This window comes from Podarcis liolepis, assembly GCF_965112155.1.
Source record: "Podarcis liolepis genome assembly, chromosome: 14".
In the NCBI taxonomy this organism is placed as follows: Eukaryota; Metazoa; Chordata; class Lepidosauria; order Squamata; family Lacertidae; genus Podarcis; species Podarcis liolepis.
In genome coordinates, this window is record NC_139569.1 from 33,629,943 (window position 1) to 33,653,721 (window position 23,779).

Below are 23,779 nucleotides of genomic sequence, written 5' to 3' on the forward strand. Positions count from 1 at the left end.
GGTCCTTTAGCTTTAATATGGTTCAGAAGCAATATGTTGATCAATGTTTAAGTGGGGGCTGTACTCTCTAGTTTCACCCCTGATGTCACAAACAGCAGCTTATACCTATGAAGGTTTCCTCGTAGCAGAAGTTTGCACTGAATGCACAGACTTTCGGATTGGAGGTGGGAGCAAGGAAGACCCCTAGGTTGGTAGCTTGGTGCAAGCTGCTCAGCGTAGACCTGCTCATGCATCAATTTACTTCTGCACAGAACTGTGGTGTAACCTCATTCTCATGTAAATGGGGGCAGCAATGTTTCTGGTTGAATTATAGCAGCAGAAGGAAACTTCTCTATCCCTTCTCCATATCAGAGAATTCCAACAAAAGGAGCAGCGGAAATTGCCAATGTTCACTTATTCGTCCCATATCCGGAACTTAAGTCAGTGCAGCAAATATGATCATCCTGTAATGATTAGGACAGAATAATTTAGTGACATAATTATAACTAATGTAAGTAATATAATTTTGTCACAATGGACAGTGACACGAATAACGTTTTCTTGGCAGAAGGCAAACTGCAGTGGAAAAGAAACACTGCTGCTGATGAAGAAAGTGAGGCAGAATGAAAAACGATGCCTTCTTTATTCACCATTTCCCCCTCTCGGGTGCATATTCTGCTTCAGAAAGATTTGTTGGGAATTTGTTTCTGAATCCTCAAATGAATAAATGAAATGCTATATACAAATGAACAGAGACACGGCATTCAGAGCATAATTGATTTTCAATGTAATTTAACAGATCCCAAGGAGTTACTTGAGCCTCCAAGGATCCATCATAGCTGAACAACTGAACAGAAGTCAAAACGACAACGTACAGTATCTAACAGACAAAGAAATAGAGCAAATTGTAGAGAACACTCGAGGCAATGACATCAAAGACTATGAGGACTTGCAATCTGGTATGCCTGCATGTAGTAACTTATTGGAAACCAGCATGTTCGGTATTTGTGAATGTGTGTCTTTTCTTGTGTGCGTACACTTTCCTTGAGGATGCATCACCCTGAATTTACAAAAGGACTGCCTGAAACATTATTTCCCAGCTTGACCACTAAGATAATCCACAGGAGTGTTATTAGCCATTCAAAGAGTTGGTGGAGAAACCATGGTGGCTTCAGTTACTTACCCAACGGAGCTTTCTCATGTGGTCAGCTGGCTAACTAATCATGGGAAACCCTGCATTGATGTCACTCATAGGAGCATAGGAAGCCGCCTTATACTGAAACAGACCATTGGTCCACCTTGCTCAGTATCATCTACACCAGCGTTCTTCAACGCTGAGTCCCCAGATGCTGCAGGACTACAACCCCCACCATCCCCAGCCACCTTAGCCCAATGGTCAGAGGTGATGGGAGTTGGAGGCCAACAACAACTAGGGACTCAACGCTGAAGACCAGCAGTCTACACCAGGGTTTCCCAAACTTGAGCCTCCAACTGTTTTTGGACTACAATTCCCAACATCCCTGATTACTGGTCCTGATAGCTAGGGATGATGGGAGTTGTAGTCCAAAAACAGCTGGAGACCCAAGTTTGGGAAACCCTGGTCTACATGGTCTGGCAGTGGCTCTGCAGGATTTCAGACAGGAGTCTCTTCTGAAGAGATGTCAAGGATTGACTTCTTGTGTGTAAAGTGAATGCCGTAACGCTGAGCTGCAGCCCTTCCTACAGCCCCCCAATGCCTCTTATATTTTCCAGAATCAGACTTTCAGAGCTTGCGGATAAGTTGAATACAGCCCAGTGGAGAGGTTGATAAACCTCCTTCCTGTGCTCATAACTTACCTGGCGCCTTCCTTTCTCCGCAGCAATCAATTTCCTGATCGAAACAGGGACACTGCTCCACTTCCCAGACACGAGCCACGGATTGAGAAACCTTTATTTCCTCGACCCGGTTTGGCTGTCGGAGTGCCTGCAAAGGATCTTCAACATCAAAAGCTCAAAGTCGGTTGCGAAGAACGGTGTGATCAGAGCGGAGGACCTCCGGATGCTGCTGGTCGGGACGGGGTTCACCACGCAGACGGAGGAACAGTATTTCCAGTTCCTTGCCAAGTTTGAAATTGCACTGCCGGTAGCCAACAACAGGTACACTGGTAATTGTCGCCGGGGCGTGGCTAATTCAGGCAGTTGGAGACAAACTGAGACAGAGACAAGCCACATCCTCACCATACATTTAAAGCACCATGATACCATTTTAACAGTTGTTACTTCCTCTCTCCCCCCCAAAAAAATTCTGGGAACTGTAGTTCATCAAGGGTTCTGAGAGTTGCCAGGAGCCCCCTATTGCCCTCATAGATGTTCCTTTTATGTCAATCAGCACTGCAGTTCCCTGTGGTATTGATGGTTAAACCACTCTGGGAATTGTAGCTCTGAGAGGGTCTCCTACAACTCTCAGCACTCTTGACAAGCTACAGTTCCCAAGATTCTTAGCGGGGAGCCATGGCTGGTAAAGTGTTATCACTGAGCTTTATAGTGCGGATATGGCCAGAGAGAGGTGGCCTCAGGTGTTCATTGCAGGTGTTGGCGCAACAAACTCCAAAGTGTGCATGTCAGGTGCTGGCTTTTGGATGGCCTTCAACTAAGCTTTACTCAATGCAAACCTGTTGAAATTAATGACCCTTACGTAGTCATGTTCATTGATATCTCTGGGTCTCCTCTGAGTAAAACTGAATTGAATACCACCCTTTTGTGTCCAAACCCTTTGGATTCAGTTTGATGGCAGAGGTTGGATGGCCATCTGTCATGGGCCCTTTAAGCTGAGATTCCTGCATTGCAGGGGGTTGGACTAGATGACCCACAGGGTCCCATCCAACTCTTTCTATGATTCGGTGATGAAGTGCTGCAACATATAGGGCAGTGATGTTCCCTGGATCCCTCACAGCTCTGGTCTGGGGAAAACCCTGGTAAGGTCGCCATCAGACCCCACCAGCTCTGCTCTGCCCCGTCCTTGAATGCATAACTGTGACAGAGACACTGGTGTCTGTCATCACGTGTGGATGCTGTAGTTGACATTCCTGCATTGCAGGGGGTTGACTCTCAGGGTACCTTCCAGTTCCACGATTCTATGGTTGTTGTTGTTTAGTCGTTTAGTTGTGTCCGACTCTTCGTGACCCCATGGACCAGAGCACGCCAGGCACTTCTGTCTTCCACTGCCTCCCGCAGTTTGGTCAAACTCATGCTGGTAGCTTCGAGAACACTGTCCAACCATCTCGTCCTCTGTCGTCCCCTTCTCCTTGTGCCTTCAATCCTTCCCAACATCAGGGTCTTTTCCAGGGAGTCTTCTCTTCTCATGAGGTGGCCAAAGTATTGGAGCCTCAGCTTCACGATCTGTCCTTCCAGTGAGCACCCAGGGCTGATTTCCTTCAGAATGGATAGGTTTGATCTTCTTGTAGTCCAGGGGACTCTCAAGAGTCTCCTCCAGCACCATAATTTCATTTACACACATATACAACCTGAGCATAGAATGGAGTGACTCACAGCATTAACTCTAACCATAGATCTGGTTTCTCCATTAGGTTTCCAGCACAGAGCAAGACGAGTCTAGGTCTTCCAGCATCAGCCAAAACTCACAGCTGTCACATACACAGCCCCTCTTGGCCTGTTCTTCATCCTAGGATGAAGTGGCATTCAGCCGAGTAAGGTGGGCAAAAGCTTGCCCATTTGTCACTATGGCAACAGAGCAGACCTCTTTGCATATGGTAAATAGCAGTAAGCTGGCCAGTCAAAGCCATTATCTTCCCAAGAAACTTGTCTGGCCCTTTTAGGGGCCTCTTCTACTAGATTCTAAACATGCCTTGGAAGGGAACCAAGGGATCATCCAGACTGATCCCCCCCCAAAACCCCTCCAAACTCATAACAATATATTAGTAGACAGCATGAGGAAAGTTGGTTAGATTTGCTAAGGTTCTCACCTTCACTGATGGATCGTGTCCTTATCACAGACACGCACACACATGCCTCAGATTTGTCTGTTCCGGATAGTTTCTAAAAATAATTGCAAGGAACTTGCTCTCGTGAAAAACACATCAGCCATTGTTTCTGCTGAGGAAATTGGGCCTTAGACCTTTGGGTCTGACCAAAAGGAATTTGGGAAGATCTGTGCCAGACATGTCCTGGGGAAAGGAGTTCTTAAATGCTGACATAACGAGCCTCTGTGAATTAAAAAACAAAAGCTTTGCTTGACACCCATGAAGCTGGCAGCTTATCTGTGCTTCAGAAGCATTTAGATTTCTTTTTAGGCTTGCTTCTCTCTCTCTCTTTTCTGCAAAGGCAATTCCCGCAGGGAAACAGGTTATTCCATTGTCCCTTGGCCCCTCAGCACTCTCTTCAAGCCCCCCCCCCTTATTTTGCTGCATCTTCAGGCAAATCTTGTTGCCATTTATTGACACCGTTTCTATGGTTAGTTACCTCTGACAGGCTGCTAGCAATTACCGTCTAGATTGCCTGACGGAATTGCAACCCTGTCATTGGCCAAGAAGGGGAGGGCGAAAGCTGCTGTCTGCTGAGAAATGTACTCTGGAATGTTCCGGGCCATTTAAAAGCAGCTGATGCTCAAGCACAGAGTTAAGTCTGCCCCTGCACTTTGATGCTGTTATGGCAAAATGTGCTGTTTATTTATCTATAAATAAATTCGAGGTCTATCCTCCCTCCATTAAACAACTCACCAAGGCCGTCCAACCATTCCTCCTGCTGCAGTTGGGGTGTCCTCCTATCGGTGGCCATGAAAACACAAGTGTGTGACAACACCTTACATTTTTATGCCCATAAGAAGAAATGGTATCCTTAGATTTCCAGGTTTGAGAGGTGTTCTGAGGACAGTAGCCTAATCTATTTCACCCAAGTCCCATGGGGGGAATTTATCAGGAAGTATAAAACTGCACAGGGACGTGGGTGGCGCTGTGGGTTAAACCACAGAGCCAAGGACTTGCCAATCAGAAGGTCAGCGGTTCGAATCCCCACGACAGGGTGAGCTCCCATTGCTCGGTCCCTGCTCCTGCCAACCTAGCAGTTCGAAAGCACGTCAAAGTGCAAGTAGATAATAGGTATCACTCCGGTGGGAAGGTAAACGGCATTCCGTGTGCTGCTCTGGTTCACCAGAAGCGGCTTAGTCATGCTGGCTACATGACCCGGAAGCTGTACGCTGGCTCTCTCGGCCAATAAAGCGAGATGAGCGCCGCAACCCCAGAGTCAGCCACGACTGGACCTAATGGTCAGGGGTCCCCTTTACCCTTTATAAAACTGCACAGGTAAAGATGCCTATGGCAACAGGTTCCTGAGGTAGCTGTTGGTTCATTAGAAGTTTCCCATGAGTCCATTTTTACCTCGGCACATTGCTGGGCTTAAGGGAAATCAAGAAATCTTTCAGCACCTGATCGTGTTTTTAAAATAAAATAAAATAAGGGAGTTCATTTTTTGTTAGTGACGCAAACATCCCACATTATTACAGCACTCAAAATCCATTCCAACAGACGAGCCTCTAAGCTAAGTCTGTTCCTTGCTTGTCTCTTTCCATGGTATAATTTTAAACGCAGCTCCCCCCAGAGCCACAGTATCGTACCGCCCTGTGCTGCTCCGGAAGTTTAAAACGTATATGATTTTGGCTGTGCTGTTGACAGCAAAACTAACATGTTCTATCAGGCAGGCCAAAGGCATTTGTCGCTCTGAGAGCCACAACTCAGAATCTGAACGTTTTGTTTGGTTTCAGTTACCTCCTTCCGCACCTGCTTCCTGCCAAGCCAGCCCTCGATATCCATGGCTTCCGCCATCAGACAACCAACACCATCCAGAGGGTGTTCAAGATGAGTTTTGTTCCCGTTGGCTTTTGGCAGAGGTTCATAGCCCGGATGCTCATAAGTCTGGCAGAGATGGACCTCCAGGTAGGTAGATGCAAACAGCAGCAAAAAAAAAAAAAACCTTCTTAGAAAATAATCCTGGTATACGATGAAACCTTACATGACAAGATTTGTTGCTAAAATGCCCACCTGCCATTTCCTGTTTGTGCTATGTTGCTTCTGTCACTCTCTAATGTGACCAAGAAACAGAACGCAGGGTTAGACCACACAAAGGGCTATGGGCTCAGTTCTCAGTGACTTTACGAAGTTTGTTTGTTTGTTTATTCATTTATAAAAGGATTTCTATACTACTGTATCATAAAATATCAAGGTGGTATACACTGTAAAACATAAAGCAATATTTAAATTTGGTTTTTTAGGAAAATAAGAAGTATGGGTTGAATAGCTGCAAAAGCATTGCCAAAGAGAAAACTCTGGAAAATGTGTTGTCAAGGCCACGGGACAGATTTATTGAACTTTGGTATGCAGCATATGGTTTGTACATTTGGCCAGAGAGTAGAACTTACCTGTTGTAATCACACAGGGAGATTTTGGTAAAGAGAAATGAGCAAGTTATTAGAGCAAGCACATAACTCGGATAGAAAAGTTTCTGGTTCTGAGCTAACTCACTATATCTAGAGAAAACAAAGGAAGTTGTCCTTGCGCCTTTATTATCCAAGGATAAACCCAAGATTACCTCTCATCCCGAGGTGTTGATAAAGGAGGAGGAGGAAGTTGTGTACAGGATGCATCCTTTGACCTATCAGTCTAGATTTCAAAGGAAATCTGCATAGGTAGACTAGGAATCTGGAGGTCCCTTACTCTCTGTTTTAACTCCTTGCAAGACGTGTTCTGCAAGCTGAGTTGCACCCAGATTTCCAACGTTTATGCCCGCCTCAACTGTACCCCCTATATAAGGGAATGGTTGCTGTGTGAGAACAGGATGCTGGAAGAGATGAGCCATTGGTCTGATCCAGCAAGCTCTTATGTTCCCTCTTACTTCTCTGGGAAAAGGGAAAAAAGGAAGGCAGGGCAGCGAGACACTACCTAATGGGGGTCCCATTGTCTCCTGAAGGGTCCTTGCGATATACAAGGCATGTCTGATACCCACCCTTCACCTTGCACAATGACAGGCATTTTGGGAGCAGTCTGACACAAGTTCTAGAATGTGCGCTAACAAGTTGGAGTAGACTTCTTTTGTTTTGTTTATCCTCACGCAAAGATTATTCCAACATGATTGTCACCACCAGTTTGTTTTGCTTAGAACTCTCAGTGGCGATGCATTTGGCACTAGTTTAATTCTCGGCACACTGATTACATTAGTATTAACTTCATTGGCAATCTGTGTAATTACCCACCCAATCTTGTTATCTTGTTGTTATCCTGTCATCGCATCAAATTGTTCAGCTGATTTGTATCAGTGCTGATGACAGGAACGATGCCAGGGGGCTGCAGGAGCTTATCAGGCTCCTTATGAATATGCAGTTTAAAACAAACACAAAAAAACTGACGCTAAAAATAGCTTAGCATCGTTCCTGACTATGGTGGCTGTGCAGAGTGCAGTCCATCTCTGTTACATTAAATGGAAAATTAGTCATTCATTCCAAGGGCCACATTCACCTCAGGGCAACCTTCGGGGGGGGGCACATGCCAGTGGTGGGCGGGGCCAGAGAAAAGTAGGTGGGGCAACAAAGGTAAATCTTACTTTTGTACAGTATTCTAGTTTCTGTATGCACCTCTCCATTCGCCATCCTGGAAAACAACCTCTTAGATGATATTTAAATATAAATAATAAATATTTATTATAAATTTTAAATTGTGTTTTTTAAATGGATATTGTTGTTAACGGGTTTGGACCAATCACACACAAAAAAACGGATGGAGTCTTCCCAAAATCATGTTTTAGTCCACCAGCTTGATTCAAAATGGTGCCTGACATCCTCAGAGACCTTCATGCTGAGCTCGACAACAATTTATCTAGAAGCGTCTGAACACATAGAGAACAAATGGCCATAACAGACAAATATGCAAAATATATAGTAGTTAAGGAGCTGCCTTATGCTACACCAGACCCATGACTGCTTGGCTCATCACTGCCTTACACTGAGTAGCCAATGGCACTCCAGAGTTTTGGGCAGCAGTCTCTTTCAGCCATCCCTGAAGAGACAGCTGGGGCATTCTGCACCGAGCTAGGGCCATTTTATTGATTCCAATTAGCAAATGTGTGACTGGCAGCAAGAGCATATGTGTGTGGATTGAGAAGACTTTGCACCTGATTCTCTGAATTCTTTCTCATATTCCAGTTCATTGAAAACAAGAAGACGGGCAAAAGCAGAAATAAAAGAGCTGCTGTCTACAGCTTCACAGGCACACAGCGCAACAGATGCAGCACTTTCAGGGTGAAAAGAAACCACACCATTTACTGGCAAGAGGGACTGTTTGTCACCTTTGATGGAGGCTACCTGAGGTAATGGTTGAGGCACGGCAGGTACAACCAGGGACATTTCTCACAAGACCCAAAGCAATCTCAATGTTAAAATGTTGGATTTATTTACAATATACTGTTTACAAAAAAAGGGTGAGCCATGGGGCCTATATAGGATTGCCTCCAGTGTTCTATTGGGTTGCTGGGCCATCACAAGTCCAAATTTTATTGATGTGAATCACCTTGGGAGATAATACCTGGAGATGCCAGGGGTTGAATCTGGGCCCGTCTGCAGACGCAGCATGTGCTCTTCCAGTGGGTAAAACCCCAGGCAGCTGTAACTCAACAGGAATTGCTATAACGATCCTGCTCTCCCGTCCCTTTCTCAAAAACGCATCTTTCGGGTTTCTCTTCCTTGCAGTGTTGAGTCTTCCAACGTAAACTGGAAGAAGAAGAAAAGCGGCGGCATTAAAATCATCTGCCAGTCAGACATGAGAGATTTCTCAGCAATGGCTTTCATCACCGATCATGTCAATTCTCTAATAGACCAATGGTTTCCAGGTAAGAATTATTTCTGAAAAAGTTGGCTTACAGCAACGATGGCTTGGCCACGACCCAAAGAACTGCGCTTCAGGCATCCTTGAAGATCTGGGCACCCAGGGTGGTGTTTTCAACTTCTTCTCCATTGAGTGGATCAGTTTTATACCACATCTTTGAACAGCCTTCAGTTCCCTTTGCTGCATAGGAGGGCTTGGATCCGCAGAGTGGAAGAAAACACAAATGTTCATGAAATGCATATCTAAAACCACCTTGGGAATCAGAAGCTGGTTGTGCAATTTTCTATGATTGTTTTGTATTTTGTTGTTTAGTCGTTTAGTTGTGTCCGACTTCTTTGTGACCACATGGACCAGAGTATGCCAGGCACTCCTGTCTTCCACTTCCTCCCACAGTTTGGTCAAACTCACATTAGGAGCTTCGAGAACACTATCCAACCATCTCGTCCTCTGTCATCCCCTTCTCCTTCTGCCCTCCATCTTTCCCAACATCAGGGTCTTTTCCAGGGAGTCTTCTCTTCTCATGAGGTGGCTAAAGTATTGGAGCCTCAGCTTCACGATCTGTCCTTCCAGTGAGCACTCAGGGCTGATTTCCTTAAGAATGGATAGGTTTGATCTTCTTGCAGTCCATGGGACTCTCAAGAGTCTCCTCCAGCACCATAATTCAAAAGCATCAATTCTTTGGCGATCAGCCTTCTTTATGGTCCAGCTCTCACTTCCATACATCACTACTGGGGAAACCATAGCTTTTAACTATACGGACCTTTGTCGGCAAGGTGATGATTGTTTTGTATAAGTACTATCAAAAGCAATATTTTTAAATAAAATCTGCCTAATTAATCAGAGTCCATTTGAAAGGTCTTCTAAGTAATTAATCTCACTAAGCAGTCAATTAATCTCATTGTGCAATCGATCAGATGTTGCTGACCAACAAATAATGATTCCAGGCTAGTGATTTTCTGACATTAGTACATCCTCAGGGATATAAAAATATTGTTTGTTGAAACACTACTTTTTAAAAAATATATAATAAAGTTAATTGTTTATTATTCTGTACTATTAAATTATGTTAATAAAAATCATGTTAAAAATTATTAAAAACAACTGATGCTTGCCCCTTCCATCAGGTGGGCAGCTGTTGCACTTGGTTGCCATCCCAGGCAATGGACAGGCGGCCATTGAGGGAATTCCTCTTGAGTTCCGGCCAGCTGCTGAAGTTCAAATTGGCCAATGAGTGGCCTTCTCTGGGGTGTGTGCCTCACTGGCTGAGAGGGCATTGGCTGTATGCATGCCCTGGCAGCCAGCAGAACAGCAACAGCAGCAACAACTTAAATATAATAGGTAGACTTCAGTTAGTCTGTCATTGCTTTCAATAATCCTATTCTAAGTAGAACTAACATTGGAGACCACCCACTGTTTTTGCTTGTGTACACATTCATGACATTTAATTGGCTGGCTAAAAGCCACATGATTAATTGACCTGTGGTTTCTTTAATTGGGTGGCCATCATGATAGCTTATGAATGTTGCTAATGCAGAGTAGAGTGTAAAACAATTTTTCAAATCAAGTGCAAATTCTGGTCAGTGTGTAGGTTTTTGCATTTGAATTGTAGGCAAGAGAAGGATGAAAACCAATACAAGCATCCCCTATGAAATCGGACTAAGCACCGAGTCTGTTATTTCACAATTATGTAGTTTTGGCAAAAACAAACTGAAAAAGAGGAAACTGCTATGCTAATTTGCTCTGTTTTACAAGCAAAAAGCCCTGACTTAAATGTCAAACTGTGTAACACAAAGCCCTCCCTTTATGAGGTTGAGATCTGTGCATACCAGAGAACTCATTTCATAAAAAGACTTTGTCCTTTCCTGTGAATTTTTCCATTGTGATTCCCTTTTAAAAAGGCATTCCTTTCTGGAAGCTTGAAATACCCATACTGCAGACTCATCAATGGGGTCCAGTTAGATTTGAGTGAAAGGTGTTTGATTTATGTTTTTACTTTTGTAATTACAGGCATTTCCCATTTTGCACACTTTGAAAGAACACACGAGCATGCATGTGCGGGTTGTTTTCAGACCCAGAAGAGGGCATAACGGGGTGGGGCGGGCTTATGCACACTCTGCCAACATGTGCAATGACCACAAAACATGTGCACAAAACAGGGGTTGCATATACATAAATGTTTTCATGTTGTAAGCCACCTTGAGCATGGTTTCATCTATGGAAGGGCAGCGGTGTTGATGATGATGTTTTTTATATCCTCCTCAGCACTCACAGCCACAGAGAGTGATGGGACTCTGTTAATGGAGCAATATGTCCCTTGCCCAGTCTGTTCCACCCCTAAAAGTCAAGAAGGAAAAGGCAGCCAGGAAACGGAAGACATGCAATACTTCAACATGGAGGATTGTGTCCTAACCGCCATTGAGCTAGACAGCATCACCTGTGCTCACCACCCGGCCATACCTGTCCCTTTACAGGAGCTGGTCCCTGAGCTTTTCATGACAGATTTCCCTGCCAGGTAATACTAATGTCCCTTTCCTTCTTCCCTCCCCAGAGCTACAATTTCCAGTTCTCGTTCCCATACCATTTTCTGCTGTAATCATTTCTCAGATTTACTCATTTGTGCATATGTACCGCAAGCAGAGATGGAGGAGAAATTCAATTTTTGAATTTAAAAGCGGACCTACCCAATTTGCATGTTCCAAAACACATGACACAAACCGAAACAAAGCTGTCCTTGGAAATTTTGCACTTCTCCGAATTTGGTAGTGCAATTCTCCAGCCAAGTCGCCTGTGTGCAAAGAAAATTTCTTACACTAGAGTAAAGCGTGCATAGAAGTGCTTAAATGGGTGAAAACAATATACAAAATTGCATGATTTCAGGGGAAATCGCTTTGCAAAAATGTATACATGGCATACACAAATGTGAATTTGCATGAGGACTTGAGGCCACTGGTCATTCAGCTTGGCTCATGAGTGAGAGAGCAAATAAGAAAGATGTTTTGTTTGACACAGCTCTAGGCAGCAAAAAGCTGGGGTCAAAGCCCCATCATGACTGGGGACAGCATTTGCTGTCTTTTCCCAGAGAATTTGGAGGTGATGTGGGTGATCTTAAAGCCTGACGTTGCTTTCTTGCACACAACTCCATGTGCGTATCTCTTCATTCCCAATCATAAGGTTTCTCTCTGTCTCTTTTCCCTTCTCTCACATGGGTGGCCGGCAGACTGTTTCTAGAAAACAGAAAGCTAGAATACACTGAAAATGAAAACAATGTTCTTGGCCAAGGAGGAAGCGGAACGGTTATATATCAGGCACGGTATGAAGGGAAGCCAGTGGCCGTGAAGCGATTTCAGATTAAAAAATGCAAGAGTTCTGCTGGTTCGGCTACAGGTGAATATGCCTTTATTTATGTATCACATTGCATTTTTGCTTTTGTATCCCACCTTAACTCCAAGGAGCTCATTGCTGTTATGCATGGTTCTCTTCCTTCCCATTTTATATCCTCACAACAGCCCTGTGAGGTAGGTAGGGCTGAGAGTGAGCGACTGGCTCAAGGTCACTCAATGCGTTCCATGGTTGAGTGGGGATTAGAATCCTGGTCTGCCAGGTTTTAGTCCAACTCTCTAACCTCCACACCACACTAGTTCCTTGTGGGTCCTTCTCCCTCGCCACCAAAAGCTATCCATGCTTACCAGCAAACAAGCCTCCATACTTGAGGTACCGGGAGCACCTGTTTAAATACAGCTTTTACAATGTACAAGAAAGAATGTGCATCTTGCTGTGGGGATTGTGTGTGTGTGTGTATTTATCTATCTATATAGAGAGGTTTGGTGCATTCTAATAAATCTTTGTGCAACATGCACATGTGAATAAAAGCAGCAAGCCTGATCTAGTCTGTCACAGGGCAGAGGTCTGTGCAATGCATGGAATTGAGGTGTGGAGAAATGAGCACAGGGGTTTATTTCAAAGGTGGAAATAGTTGTCGTTGACCCTTTTGCCTGCGGGCTTCCTAGAAGTACCTTGACTGCTACTCAGACGGAAGCAGGGTGCTGGATTAAATGGACTCTCTTAAAAAAATTGTTAATATAGTTTTTCAAATTGCAGTTTTACAATCACATATCCAATATACAACATAAGAAACAAGATTCAAAGGAATCTCCTGGACTTCCCTCCTCCCCTTTGTGGGTCCTATTGTTAGTCATTCCCTCCTGCATCTTTTATACTGATCCAAATCTCCATTACAGTGGTACCTCGGGTTAAGAACTTAATTCATTCTGGAGGTCTGTTCTTAATCTGAAACTGTTCTTAACCTTAAGCACCACTTTAGCTAATGGGGCCTCCTGCTGCTGCTGTGCCTCGGCTGCACAATTTTTGTTCTCATCCTGAAGCAAAGTTCTTAACCCGAGGTACTATTTCTGAGTTAGCGGAGTCTGTAACCTGAAGCGTATGTAATCCGAGTTACAACTGTATATCCAAAATTCACCATTAAACTAACGATTTTAACTGTTTACAATGGTTTTTAAGATAAATTATAAGTTTCTCCCATTCTTTTTTAAAATTTTGGTTGCCCTGATTTCTTATTCTTCCAGTCATTTTTGCCATTTCGGCATAATCCATCAACTTAATCTGCCATTCTTCTCTGGTCGGGACTTTATCTTCTTCCCATCTCTGGGCCAATAACAGCCGTGGTCACATACATAGTCTTTTCTGCTCCAAAGGACTCTTGATCCAGCCCAGCAGGGCTACTCTTCTGTGGTTGTGCCAATGCCCTGAAGCATAAAATAATAATGTAACAGCAGTGCATTGTCTCCTCTGCTTAGACTCCATGTTGAGGCACCTGCAGGCCATGGATGCCATGAAAAACTTCTCCGAGTTCCGCCAGGAAGCCAGCATGCTCCACTCACTGCAGCACCCATGTATCGTCTCCTTGATTGGGATTAGCATTCACCCACTCTGCTTTGCCTTAGAGCTGGCTCCTTTGGGCAGCCTCACCACAGTGTTGTCAGAAAGCTCTAAAGGTAATAACTTGGATAGTCCTTCTGTGGTTTAAGGTTGGGTCCATATGGTCCTTTTGGAGGGGGCTATGACATGTCTTTTGCAGGAGCAGAGGGCCGCAGTTCTAGCGATTCCCCCTCAGTGATATTTTCTCCCCTCTCTTTCTATAGGGGCATCCTTTGTGCCACTAGGGCACATGTTGACCCTAAAAGTAGCCTATCAGATAGCAGCAGGCCTGGCCTACCTCCACAAGAAAAGCATCATTTTCTGTGACCTGAAGTCAGACAACATTCTAGTGTGGTCTCTAGACGTGAAGGAAAGCATCAATATCAAACTATCCGACTACGGGATATCTCGACAGTCCTTTCACGAAGGCGCTCTGGGAGTGGAAGGCACACCAGGATACCAGGCACCAGAGATACGACCTCGGATTGTCTATGATGAAAAGGTAAGTCTCAGGTGTCTGCTTCTGTGGAAGAAATTCACACCCAGAACTAAAGGGCCTATCTTAGGCATAGGAGCCAACTCCTAGGGGCTAAGGCCTCTTCAGCTCCCCATGAAATGTTTCAGGGGGCTGGGGACCCCCAAGTTGATGGGCATAGCCATTCAAATGGTGTGTGATTGATTGTGTGGGGCAGGGCTTACCTGGGTCCCCCTAATATTTTATTCAACTTGGCACCCCTGATCTTAGTTAGGTATAGAAACCAGAGCCAAGATGTTTCAAAAATGATGGGTTGTATCCAGTGTAGTCACTTAATGATACACTTGTTCCAAAGTAAGCTAAATGTTTTTGCACCAACAGAGCAGCTGGTAACTTTGTCGCACAACAGATTGTAAAATCTCTTGCGCAATGGGTTTCTGATTTTAATTGTTTTTTGAATGTTATAAATATTTATTTTTGGCCGATACATTATTATTATTATTATTATTATTATTATTATTATTATTATTATTACAAACCACTTTGAGGTTTTAGGACAATCAAGTCGCATACAAAATTTGCAAAAATAAAACAATCAAGAATACAACTGTGCATAGTATTCAAAGTGTGATTCCAAAGCTTATCCGAAATGCAAAGATCTCTGTAATGGGCATGTCTTTTTCTTCTAGGTGGACATGTTTTCCTATGGAATGGTGCTCTATGAGGTGTTGTCTGGGCAGCGGCCTGTGCTTGGCCAGCACCAGCTTCAAATTGCTAAGAAGCTATCCAAGGGGATCCGGCCTGTCCTGGGCCAGCCCGAAGAAGTACAGTTCCATCAAATGCAAGCGTTGATGATGGAATGTTGGGACACTAAGCCAGAAAAGGTACAAGAAGGTTGTATTGGCACAACAGGGTCTTTTTTGACCATTTCCTGAGTTAGAAACAGGGCTCTTCATACATTTTCATCAGCCCAAAAGTTTACCTAGGCCTATTAGGTAATCCTATTTCAAATTAAGTTGACTCACAACAAAAAAATCCACATTAACTTTTATTAAGCTACCCAAAATGTAAAAAAATAAATAGCGTGCAAGCTTTTGGGTTTCACAGAATTCTTCATTGGGTGATTTAAAAGTGCTGGAACGAGAAGAGCCATCTATGCTCAGTTGGGTAGATAACACCAAGGTTTGATCCCCGTATGGGACAGCTATATGTTCCTGCATTGCAGGGGGGTTGACTAGATGGTCCTCAGGGTCCCTTCCTACTCTTCAGTTGGATGAGTCTGTGTCTGCTCTTTGTTTAAGATGGAGCATGGGAGGCAGTAGCAGCAGTGGCGTAGCGTGGGTTGTCAGCACCCGGGGCAAGGCAAGTAACCAGACCTCCTGGGAAGGAGAAGAGAGCACATAATGAGGGACCCCATCCTCCAGTTTCTGCAGATACAATAACCAGCTGCTAACCCAGTTCCTCCTCTGTCCTTAGGGCAAGTTCCTTTGGTAGGCAGAGAACAGGAATGAAGAAGAAGTAGGCAGCTGTTCCCAGGAGGCTGCTCTGCAACCTGAAACCTGCAGAGCACCTGAAAGGGCCTCATTTGAATGTCTGCTGCTGCCTTTCTCCCCCACCCCCAAAAAAACAGCTTTAAGGCTGTTACTAGATGCAGACACAGATGCCTTGGCCAACAGACGTCTCTCACCCCCTTTGTGTTGCTTTTACGATGATGAATTCTGGGTAATTTTATAGCCCTGCACGGGATCCTGCGACATTTTGGTTGAGCTAATGAAAGTATTGCGCTAACGTGGATTTTGGATTTTTTGATTTGTTAATGCATTTATATTTGGCCCTGCTTTTCCTCCAGGGAGCTCAGGGGAAGCGTATCGTGATTCTTGTAATTTTATCCACACCAAAGCCCTGTGAGGTACGCTGGGTTCAGAGAGAGTGGGGCCCCACTTCAGATCACCTAGTAGGGGTACGGAACAAATTGGATTTGGTTTGCGCTTTAATTAGAATCTGCTAATTCGCACTTCTGCTGGGCCCGGGCTTCTTGAACCGGCATTTGATCCCTTCCGCAATGTCGCATTGGCAGATAGCGTGTAAAAGCAAGCCTAGCTACTCCATGCTTCCCAAAAATATGCAAACCAGACTGTTAGTCACCCATCAGAATTCACACTTCGGATTTTGTGATGCAGTTCTCCAAACAATGTGCTTATAAAATGCATATATATTAAGGGAAAGTGTGGATGAAAATACATAGGTTGGTGAAAACGGCATGCAAAAATGCATTGACTGGGGGGAATTGTTTGCAAAGAGCTGCCTATTCACACCATCTATGCCAAACAACTGCAAAACAATTTCATTAAGGCAACCCTACCCAGATATGTGGGACACAGGTGGTGCTGTAGTCGAAACCACAGAGCCTAGAGCTTGCCAGTCAGAAGGTCGGTGGTTCGAATCCCCGTGACAGGCTGAGGTCCCTTTGCTCAGACCCTGCTCCTGCCAACCTAGCAATTCAAAAGCACGTCAAAGTGCAAGTAGATAAATAGGTACCGCTCCTGTGGGAAGGTAAATGGCGTTTCCGTGCACTACTCTGGTTCGCCAAAAGCGACTTAGTCATGCTGGCCACATGACCCAGAAAAATTGTGTGCGGACAAACGCCGGCTCCCTCGGCCAGTAAAGCAAGATGAGTGCCGCAACCCCAGAGTCGTTCGCGACTGGACTTAACAGTCTGGGGTCCTCTTACCCTTTACCTTTACCCTTTACCCAGATATGTAGAATGTCAAAGTGTATTTTAATCTGTTTTATTTCTCATTTTATTTTTTGGGAAGTTTTAAATAGACTTTTTGAACAGTTTTTACGATAATTCATTTTTTCTATTTGCAAACCACTTTGCAGTGTGTGTGTTTTTTACAACCAAGTGGTGTGTAAATTTTATGAAATAAATAAATACATTTTGAGCACTATGGTACCTTTAAATAATGCTTAGGGGGCTCCTGTTTCCCTCACAGACTCATGTGTGCAGCCCCATGTGTCTCCGTTTGTTCCAGTGGAGCAAAGGGCTCTTCATGGTGTGTGCCTCAAAGGAGACACAGAGCTCTGAAGGGGACAGGAGGTCCTTTCATATATACCATCATCTTTCTGAGAGCCAGTGTGGTGTAGTGGTTAAGAGCGGTAGTCTCGTAATCTGGGGAACCGGGTTCGCGTCTCCGCTCCTCCACATGCAGCTGCTGGGTGACCTTGGGCCAGTCACACTTCTTTGAAGTCTCTCAGCCCCACTCACCTCACAGAGTGTTTGTTGTGGGGGAGGAAGGGAAAGGAGAATGTTAGCCGCTTTGAGACTCCTGAAGGGGAGTGATAAAGTGGGATATCAAATCCAAACTCCTCCTCTTCTTCTTTCATAGACACATTACTCTGTCCTCTCTTTCACACAGCGCCCATTGGCCACCTCTGTGATAGGACGAATGAAAGAACCTACTTTTGCTATGTTCATGTACCTGCTGCCATGTGGGAAGCAGTTGTCCTTCTTCTCTTCCCAAGGGGAAGAGTGCACAGTCGTATTCTGGGATGGGAAAGAAGACGCAAGGTTTGTGCATTGTTGTTTTTATTTTTAGATCCTTGTCATCTTTAGTTCAGCATAAACAAAGCCGTCACTCAGCATCCCTTGAGCTGCATACAGAAGATGCTCACTTGTATTCATAGGGAAGGTTGGGTATTCTCACTTCGCAGATGGAAAACAGACCCTTATAATGAGCGCATTACATTGGATAATGTAGTAATGGAGATCTTGTGGGATCCACCACAATGAGGTGGTTTCAGTGGTCCAGTTTAGAGTTCATTTGTAGACCAAAGTAGTGTTTGGGGGCCATCAGAAAAAGGACTATTTACTTGGGCCACCATTTTGAATCCCTGAGCCTAAGGCATTTGATGAACTAGGATTAGAAGAGTGTTTTGAATTTGAGATGAGAATCTTCTACTCCACTAGTGACACCATCTGATCCTTCCTGCGAAGGAGGAATCTCCCTTCTAGCCATAGATAGGTATGGGCCCATCTTACTAATTTATCTATATGTTATAAATAAATGCTGTGGTAAAATGGAAGTTGTGTCTTGGGTTTGACCAGATTTTTGATGCCCGGGCTTCTCCTTATTGTTATAGGTAGGGTTGTTGCTGTTGTTTCGTAACGCTGGTTTTGGGGGTGTTTTTCCAAAAGGCAGGACAATAACGGGAAAAAGCACATCTGGTTCAAATTTTTAATGTGTAACGTTTTGTGCTCAGGCTGGTTAAGACATCCAGCATTCAGTGATCAATTTATGGATGCTTTGTGGCTTTTCCTTTCCAAATGCAAACAGTATCTTATTGTGAGTAGCAGCAAAATTAAAATTAACTCTCTGTTCCTCCTTGGAAATGCACCCCTGCGCCATTGTTTTAAAAACATTCTGATCCAATTGCCATGATGGCTTTCCCTTAAGGAAACAAATGCAATGCTAAATGTGTGGACCCTTTGCATTTGTGAACCTATGGTTACCTGCTCACTTATTTGTAAATTCTTGGTCCACATTGCAATGTACGTATATTCCTTACATAGTTTAATGAACTTTTCTTGTTTAAAATTGTTGATGCATTTTGCGGGAAACTGTAGAAATCTTTAAACAGATAAAATAAGGGACCCAGAATACAGAGGGAAGGAACAGGGGGGAAACCAGTGCTAGGCAAGTTGCTGTTGTTTAAAGAATGTATCAGATCCTCTGGCCTCTTCAAACCAAACCAACCTCATCATCTTTCACTGTGCTAACTAGGCCTGGAGGATCCAGCTGTTTGGTAGTTAAATGGAATGAAAATGTATTTTGCTCATTGATCCTCCCTTTTCCTCCAAGGAGCTGAAGGCAGTATTCATGATTCTCACCTTTTCCGTCTTATCCTCACCAAAACTCTGTGAGATAGATTAGCCCTGGGAGACAGTGGCTGGCTCAACCTCACCCAAGTGAATTTCATGGCTGGAAGGTTGATGATTTGTTTGAAGCTGGGTTGTTCTCCCTCCCTGGTCCTAGTCTTCCAGTCTTGCTTCAACACCACGCTGGCTACGGTTTTCTTCTCCAGAAAGAACTTTTCTTCCTTTCCCATCCTTTCAACTTCCAGCTGGGAAGGTAGATAGCTATACAGTGGTACCTCGGGTTAAGTACTTAATTCGTTCCGGAGGTCTGTTCTTAACCTGAAGCACCACTTTAGCTAATGGGGCCTCCTGCTGCTGCTGCCGCGCCGCCGGAGCATAATTTCTGTTCTCATCCTGAACCAAAGTTCTTAACCTGAAGCACTATTTCTGGGTTAGCGGAGTCTGTAACCTGAAGCATATGTAACCCGAGGCACCACTGTATCTTGACAACACCCACTGTGGGGAGCCCCCAAACACCGGGGCTGCTTCCAGGTGAGCACTGTACCTGCTTTGTCGGCACAAAGCTTGTGAAGAGGTTGTACAATCTTGGCTGCTTGTCGAACAATTGCTGCAATTGGTTTGCAGGGAAAGGTACACAAGCAATTTTTACCTACCCCACCCCAGTGTATTTTCCTATCACTTTCCTTACTACAAAAGGTCTTGTCTTTTATTTTTAAAAAAGTGAGCTAGTTACACACAAGTGCCAAATCCACTTTAATCGCATAAGCTGAATTTGGTGGTTGGTGTCTGAATCCTGCCCTCATAACAGCAACAGTGTGAAAGTTACCCTGGGAGATAGAATTCGAGAACCATCCAAACACACAGCCATGATTTTTCTCCACTACTCATGGCTGTTTCTGGCTTTACTTCTGGCGCTGTGTGAGCCAGTGTGGTGTAGTGGTTAAGAGCGGTAGTCTCGTAATCTGGGGAACAGGGTTCGCTTCCCCGCTCCTCCACATGCAGCTGCTGGGTGACCTTGGGCCAGTCACGCTTCTCTGAAGTCTCTCAGCCCCACTCACCTCACAGAGTGTTTGTTGTGGGGGAGGAAGGGAAAGGAGAATGTTAGCCGCTTTGAGACTCCTGAAGGGGAGTGAAAGGCGGGATATCAAATCCAAACTCCTCCTCCTCCTCCTCCTCCTCCTCCTCCTCCTCCTCCTCCTCCTCCTCCTCCTCCTCCTCCACTGCTGTTGTTAGAATGAGTTCTGTTTCCCTCCTTCCAGGAACTACACGGTAGTTAATGTAGAGAAAGGACTGGTCGAAGTTGCAAGGATGAGCTGCCCAGGAATGAAGCTGTGCTGCCAAATGAAAGTTCAGAGTTATCTATGGACAGCCACCGAGGTATTTGTTATTCAGCGAGGTATTTCTTATGTCACCTGTTTTTGAGCCAGAGTTTCTCTTCTGCTCGCTTGCTGGCACTCCATTGCTCCAGACATCAAACGCATTAAGATTAAGCGGGTGCCTGCTGTGGTCTGTTAATTGGTAGGGTTGAAGGGCACAGCAGGGCATGGATGCTTCAGATGGGCAGCCTGACATCTCAGGTGGCTCTTCTCCCCCAGACGGTATTTTTAAAAAGGACCTCAATCCCAACAAACTGAACACATGATTTTAAAAAATGACTGTAATTTAAAAAATAGCTATTATAATCTAACAGGAATAGATTTGGTATATGAAATAGGAATAAGAATAGATTTGGTATATGAAATAATTTTGCATAAGTTAAAAACAGACAATATGTGCCCACCTATTTCAGAAGCAAGTTGAATTTTTAAAAGTGTGTACAACATGTTCTCTTCTGTTTCTATATTGTCATATTCTATATATGCCTAATTGTTGAGAAAAGGTTTCCTTTATTTTGTTTGCATACAGGATCAAAAGATTTACGTGTACAGCTTACAAGGCATGTGTCCTTTAAAGGTTCCACAAAAGGGTGTGGACACTCCAGCAGTTGTCACTTGTTTCCTTGCAGTACCTGTCATAAAAAAGGTAAAGCAGAGTGGTTTTCAAAAGTGAAGCATTACAAAAAACCACATTTTTAAAGGACTCTTTCTTCTTTTTTAAAAAGAATTATTCAAATTAGTAAAGCAAGCTGGAGGAGTTGTTAATAGCAGAAATACAACTATAGCTCCTGCTGCTGGCAGTTTTAGGAATAACCATTCCCTGTATTTCAGTGCACATTCAGTGCTGTTAACTCTAATACATTTTGAATCAAGTCAGGAAAACTGCTGGGTCTGGAATTAATGAAAATACATGCTGGTTATAGAGCTCTGAGTCGCTGAATTCAGAAAGGAATTGAGGAGCTGCACAAAGATTCCTTCCATTGTGTTTCTAGACAAGATGGTCTACCCTGGCTACAAATTTTTATAACTTCCTCAGAAGTTTTAGCAACCTTAATCTAGCTTTCCATTACATGACCGGAGACTCTTGGACTTCCATGCCTGCAAAAATATGAGCATCTTCCTGCAGTGCCCCGACTTATTTTACATGTTTCCACCAATTAGCAATTAAATTAGCTGGAATTTGATTACATTGGTAATCAATCAAAACTCTTAACATAGTTTCAAAATGTCTCTGGTGTTGCGAGATACATATTATTGGATCTTGGCTGATGAAAAATGTAGTTCTGTAGACAGTTCTCTATCCCATGGGTGGGGAACCTTCAGCCTGCAGGCTGATACTGGCCTGCCAGAGGGTCCACTTGCCTGTGAGGTCATTTTCCCTAGACCTCACCATTTGTCAAGCAGCTGTCCTCACTCATGCCATCAGCTGATGGGTGGGAAGGTGGAGTTCAGTTCTGCCTTATCTGCATGCACCTGTTCCCAGAAGAGGATAGGCACTTGCAGCCAAAGCAGCAGGAATTAACTCCCCTGCTCATCAGCTGACATGGAGGAGGTTAAATCCTGCTCAGTTTGGCTTTGCAAACCTGTTCCTTGCTGGGAACAGGCACGCACAGCCGAATCAAACAGCCTTGTTTCTTTGCAGGCAAAGCACAACTTTCTTGCCTGATCTCTCCCTGCTGCCAATGTTGGCCTGCAGGATGGAGCCTAATAATTGAACAATGCAAACAGATGAGCAAATGGCATCTTAGAAAGGTAAATGCTGGGCGGGGGGGGGGGACTGTCCAGTCCCCCCTCCCGGCAGTTACCTTTCTAAAATGCACTTTGCTCATCTGTTTACATTGTTACACTGATTAAGGAAATATAATTGTTTTACTTTAGGGTATATAGATCAGCTAAAGTAATCAGAACCCTGCGGAGTTTTTGCTGCATCGCTAACAAAAGTGAATGGATTAACGGATACATTTTACAAATAGGAAACCTGGAATTTTTACCTGCCCCTGGAAAAGTTAATGCGTCTTGCAAGAGCTTCATGAATTCCCCTGCTTAAATACGATAGCGTTGTTGCTATATTTCTTATAACACTGTATGAAGGTTGGGAATCTAGAATTCTAATTTACTGCCCCCCCCAAAAAAAGTCCTTAAAAAAAAAGCAAACAACTCTCCTGCCTTTTTAGAATGCCTACCTTGTCCTGGCTGGTTTATCAGACGGACTGATAGCTGTTTTCCAAGCACCGCACGGTATCCCCGAGGACGGCTGCTGCTACCTCTGCTCCCACACGGCCAACCGCTCCACCTTCAAGATCAGCGACGATGACCCCCGCCAGAACCCTTACCCTGTGAAAGCGATGGAGACGGCAAACAATGGGGCCGAAGTTTGGTACAGCAACGGCCCTGGGATCCTCATCATAGACTGTGCAAGTATGGAGATCGCCAGAAGGCTGGAGCCCTACGAACCTCCGTCCACAGTTGTGTCCATTGTGTGCAGCTCAGAGTGCAACGGAGAGGAAGTGGCCTGGTGCCTGGACGATGCAACCAACCTCCTGGTTATGTATTACACGGCCACTTACCAGCTGTGCGCAAGGTACTTCTGCGGGGACTGCAGCCCCCTGAGGGACATGTTCACCATTCAGCAGCCCTCGGCCTTGATCCCCGCCGAGCTGGCTACAGACAGGAGCCCGGAGCCCGGGAGCAATGCTTCTGCTGATGTGGGGATCCTCCACAGCCAAGAGCTTGGCATCCAGATATTAAACCACCAGGACTCCTTGACGGACTATTGCTCTGTGTCCTCTGTCTCCTCCTCGTCAGTCAACCGCTTGATGAGGTCTGCTTCAAGCATGCCAAGCTCCCCTGCAAGCTATTCCAGCGCTCCTTTCTCGACAGACTGTGAGGAGCCCGACAAGACGCAGGAGCCTAAGACTCCCTATGAGGGGCCTGACAGTGATTTGGAACCAGCCAGCACTCACGCTGGCTGCCTCCAGGCTGTAAGGATTCTACCTGTGAAAGACCTCCTCTGGATTCCCAGGTAAATTGCACTGGAAGCCTCTCTCTCTTGCAAAGATTTCAATGCCTTCACGTTCAAGGTTCAGGATCCCACGCTGAGATCCTGACTTGTCTTCCCAGTTCTTTCTGTTTCTCATTTTTCCAGTCATAAATTCAGTTCTCCACATTTTGCAGTCATTTGCATTTTTTTAAAAAAGTAATTTTTTGGGAAAGTTCACCTGGCGCCTTCATACACCAGGCATAGGCAAACTCAGCCCTCCAGATGTTTTGG

General features: G+C 44.6%; 1 protein-coding gene across 2 annotated transcripts in view; it reads left to right on the top strand.

The window, feature by feature from the left end:
• The window catches only part of LRRK1 (leucine rich repeat kinase 1), an 81,435-nt gene that overhangs the window by 52,384 nt on the left and 5,272 nt on the right, over window positions 1–23,779 (top strand). For both annotated transcript variants that reach the window (XM_083474944.1, XM_083474945.1), the window contains 14 exons: window positions 779–938; window positions 1,839–2,115; window positions 5,735–5,906; window positions 8,165–8,328; window positions 8,708–8,847; window positions 11,106–11,355; window positions 12,061–12,227; window positions 13,658–13,855; window positions 14,003–14,280; window positions 14,943–15,137; window positions 17,673–17,824; window positions 20,392–20,509; window positions 21,038–21,154; window positions 22,683–23,530. In XM_083474944.1, the coding sequence (XP_083331070.1) occupies window positions 779–938; window positions 1,839–2,115; window positions 5,735–5,906; window positions 8,165–8,328; window positions 8,708–8,847; window positions 11,106–11,355; window positions 12,061–12,227; window positions 13,658–13,855; window positions 14,003–14,280; window positions 14,943–15,137; window positions 17,673–17,824; window positions 20,392–20,509; window positions 21,038–21,154; window positions 22,683–23,530 (3,236 nt within the window). The remainder of the gene's footprint in view (window positions 1–778; window positions 939–1,838; window positions 2,116–5,734; window positions 5,907–8,164; window positions 8,329–8,707; window positions 8,848–11,105; window positions 11,356–12,060; window positions 12,228–13,657; window positions 13,856–14,002; window positions 14,281–14,942; window positions 15,138–17,672; window positions 17,825–20,391; window positions 20,510–21,037; window positions 21,155–22,682; window positions 23,531–23,779) is intronic.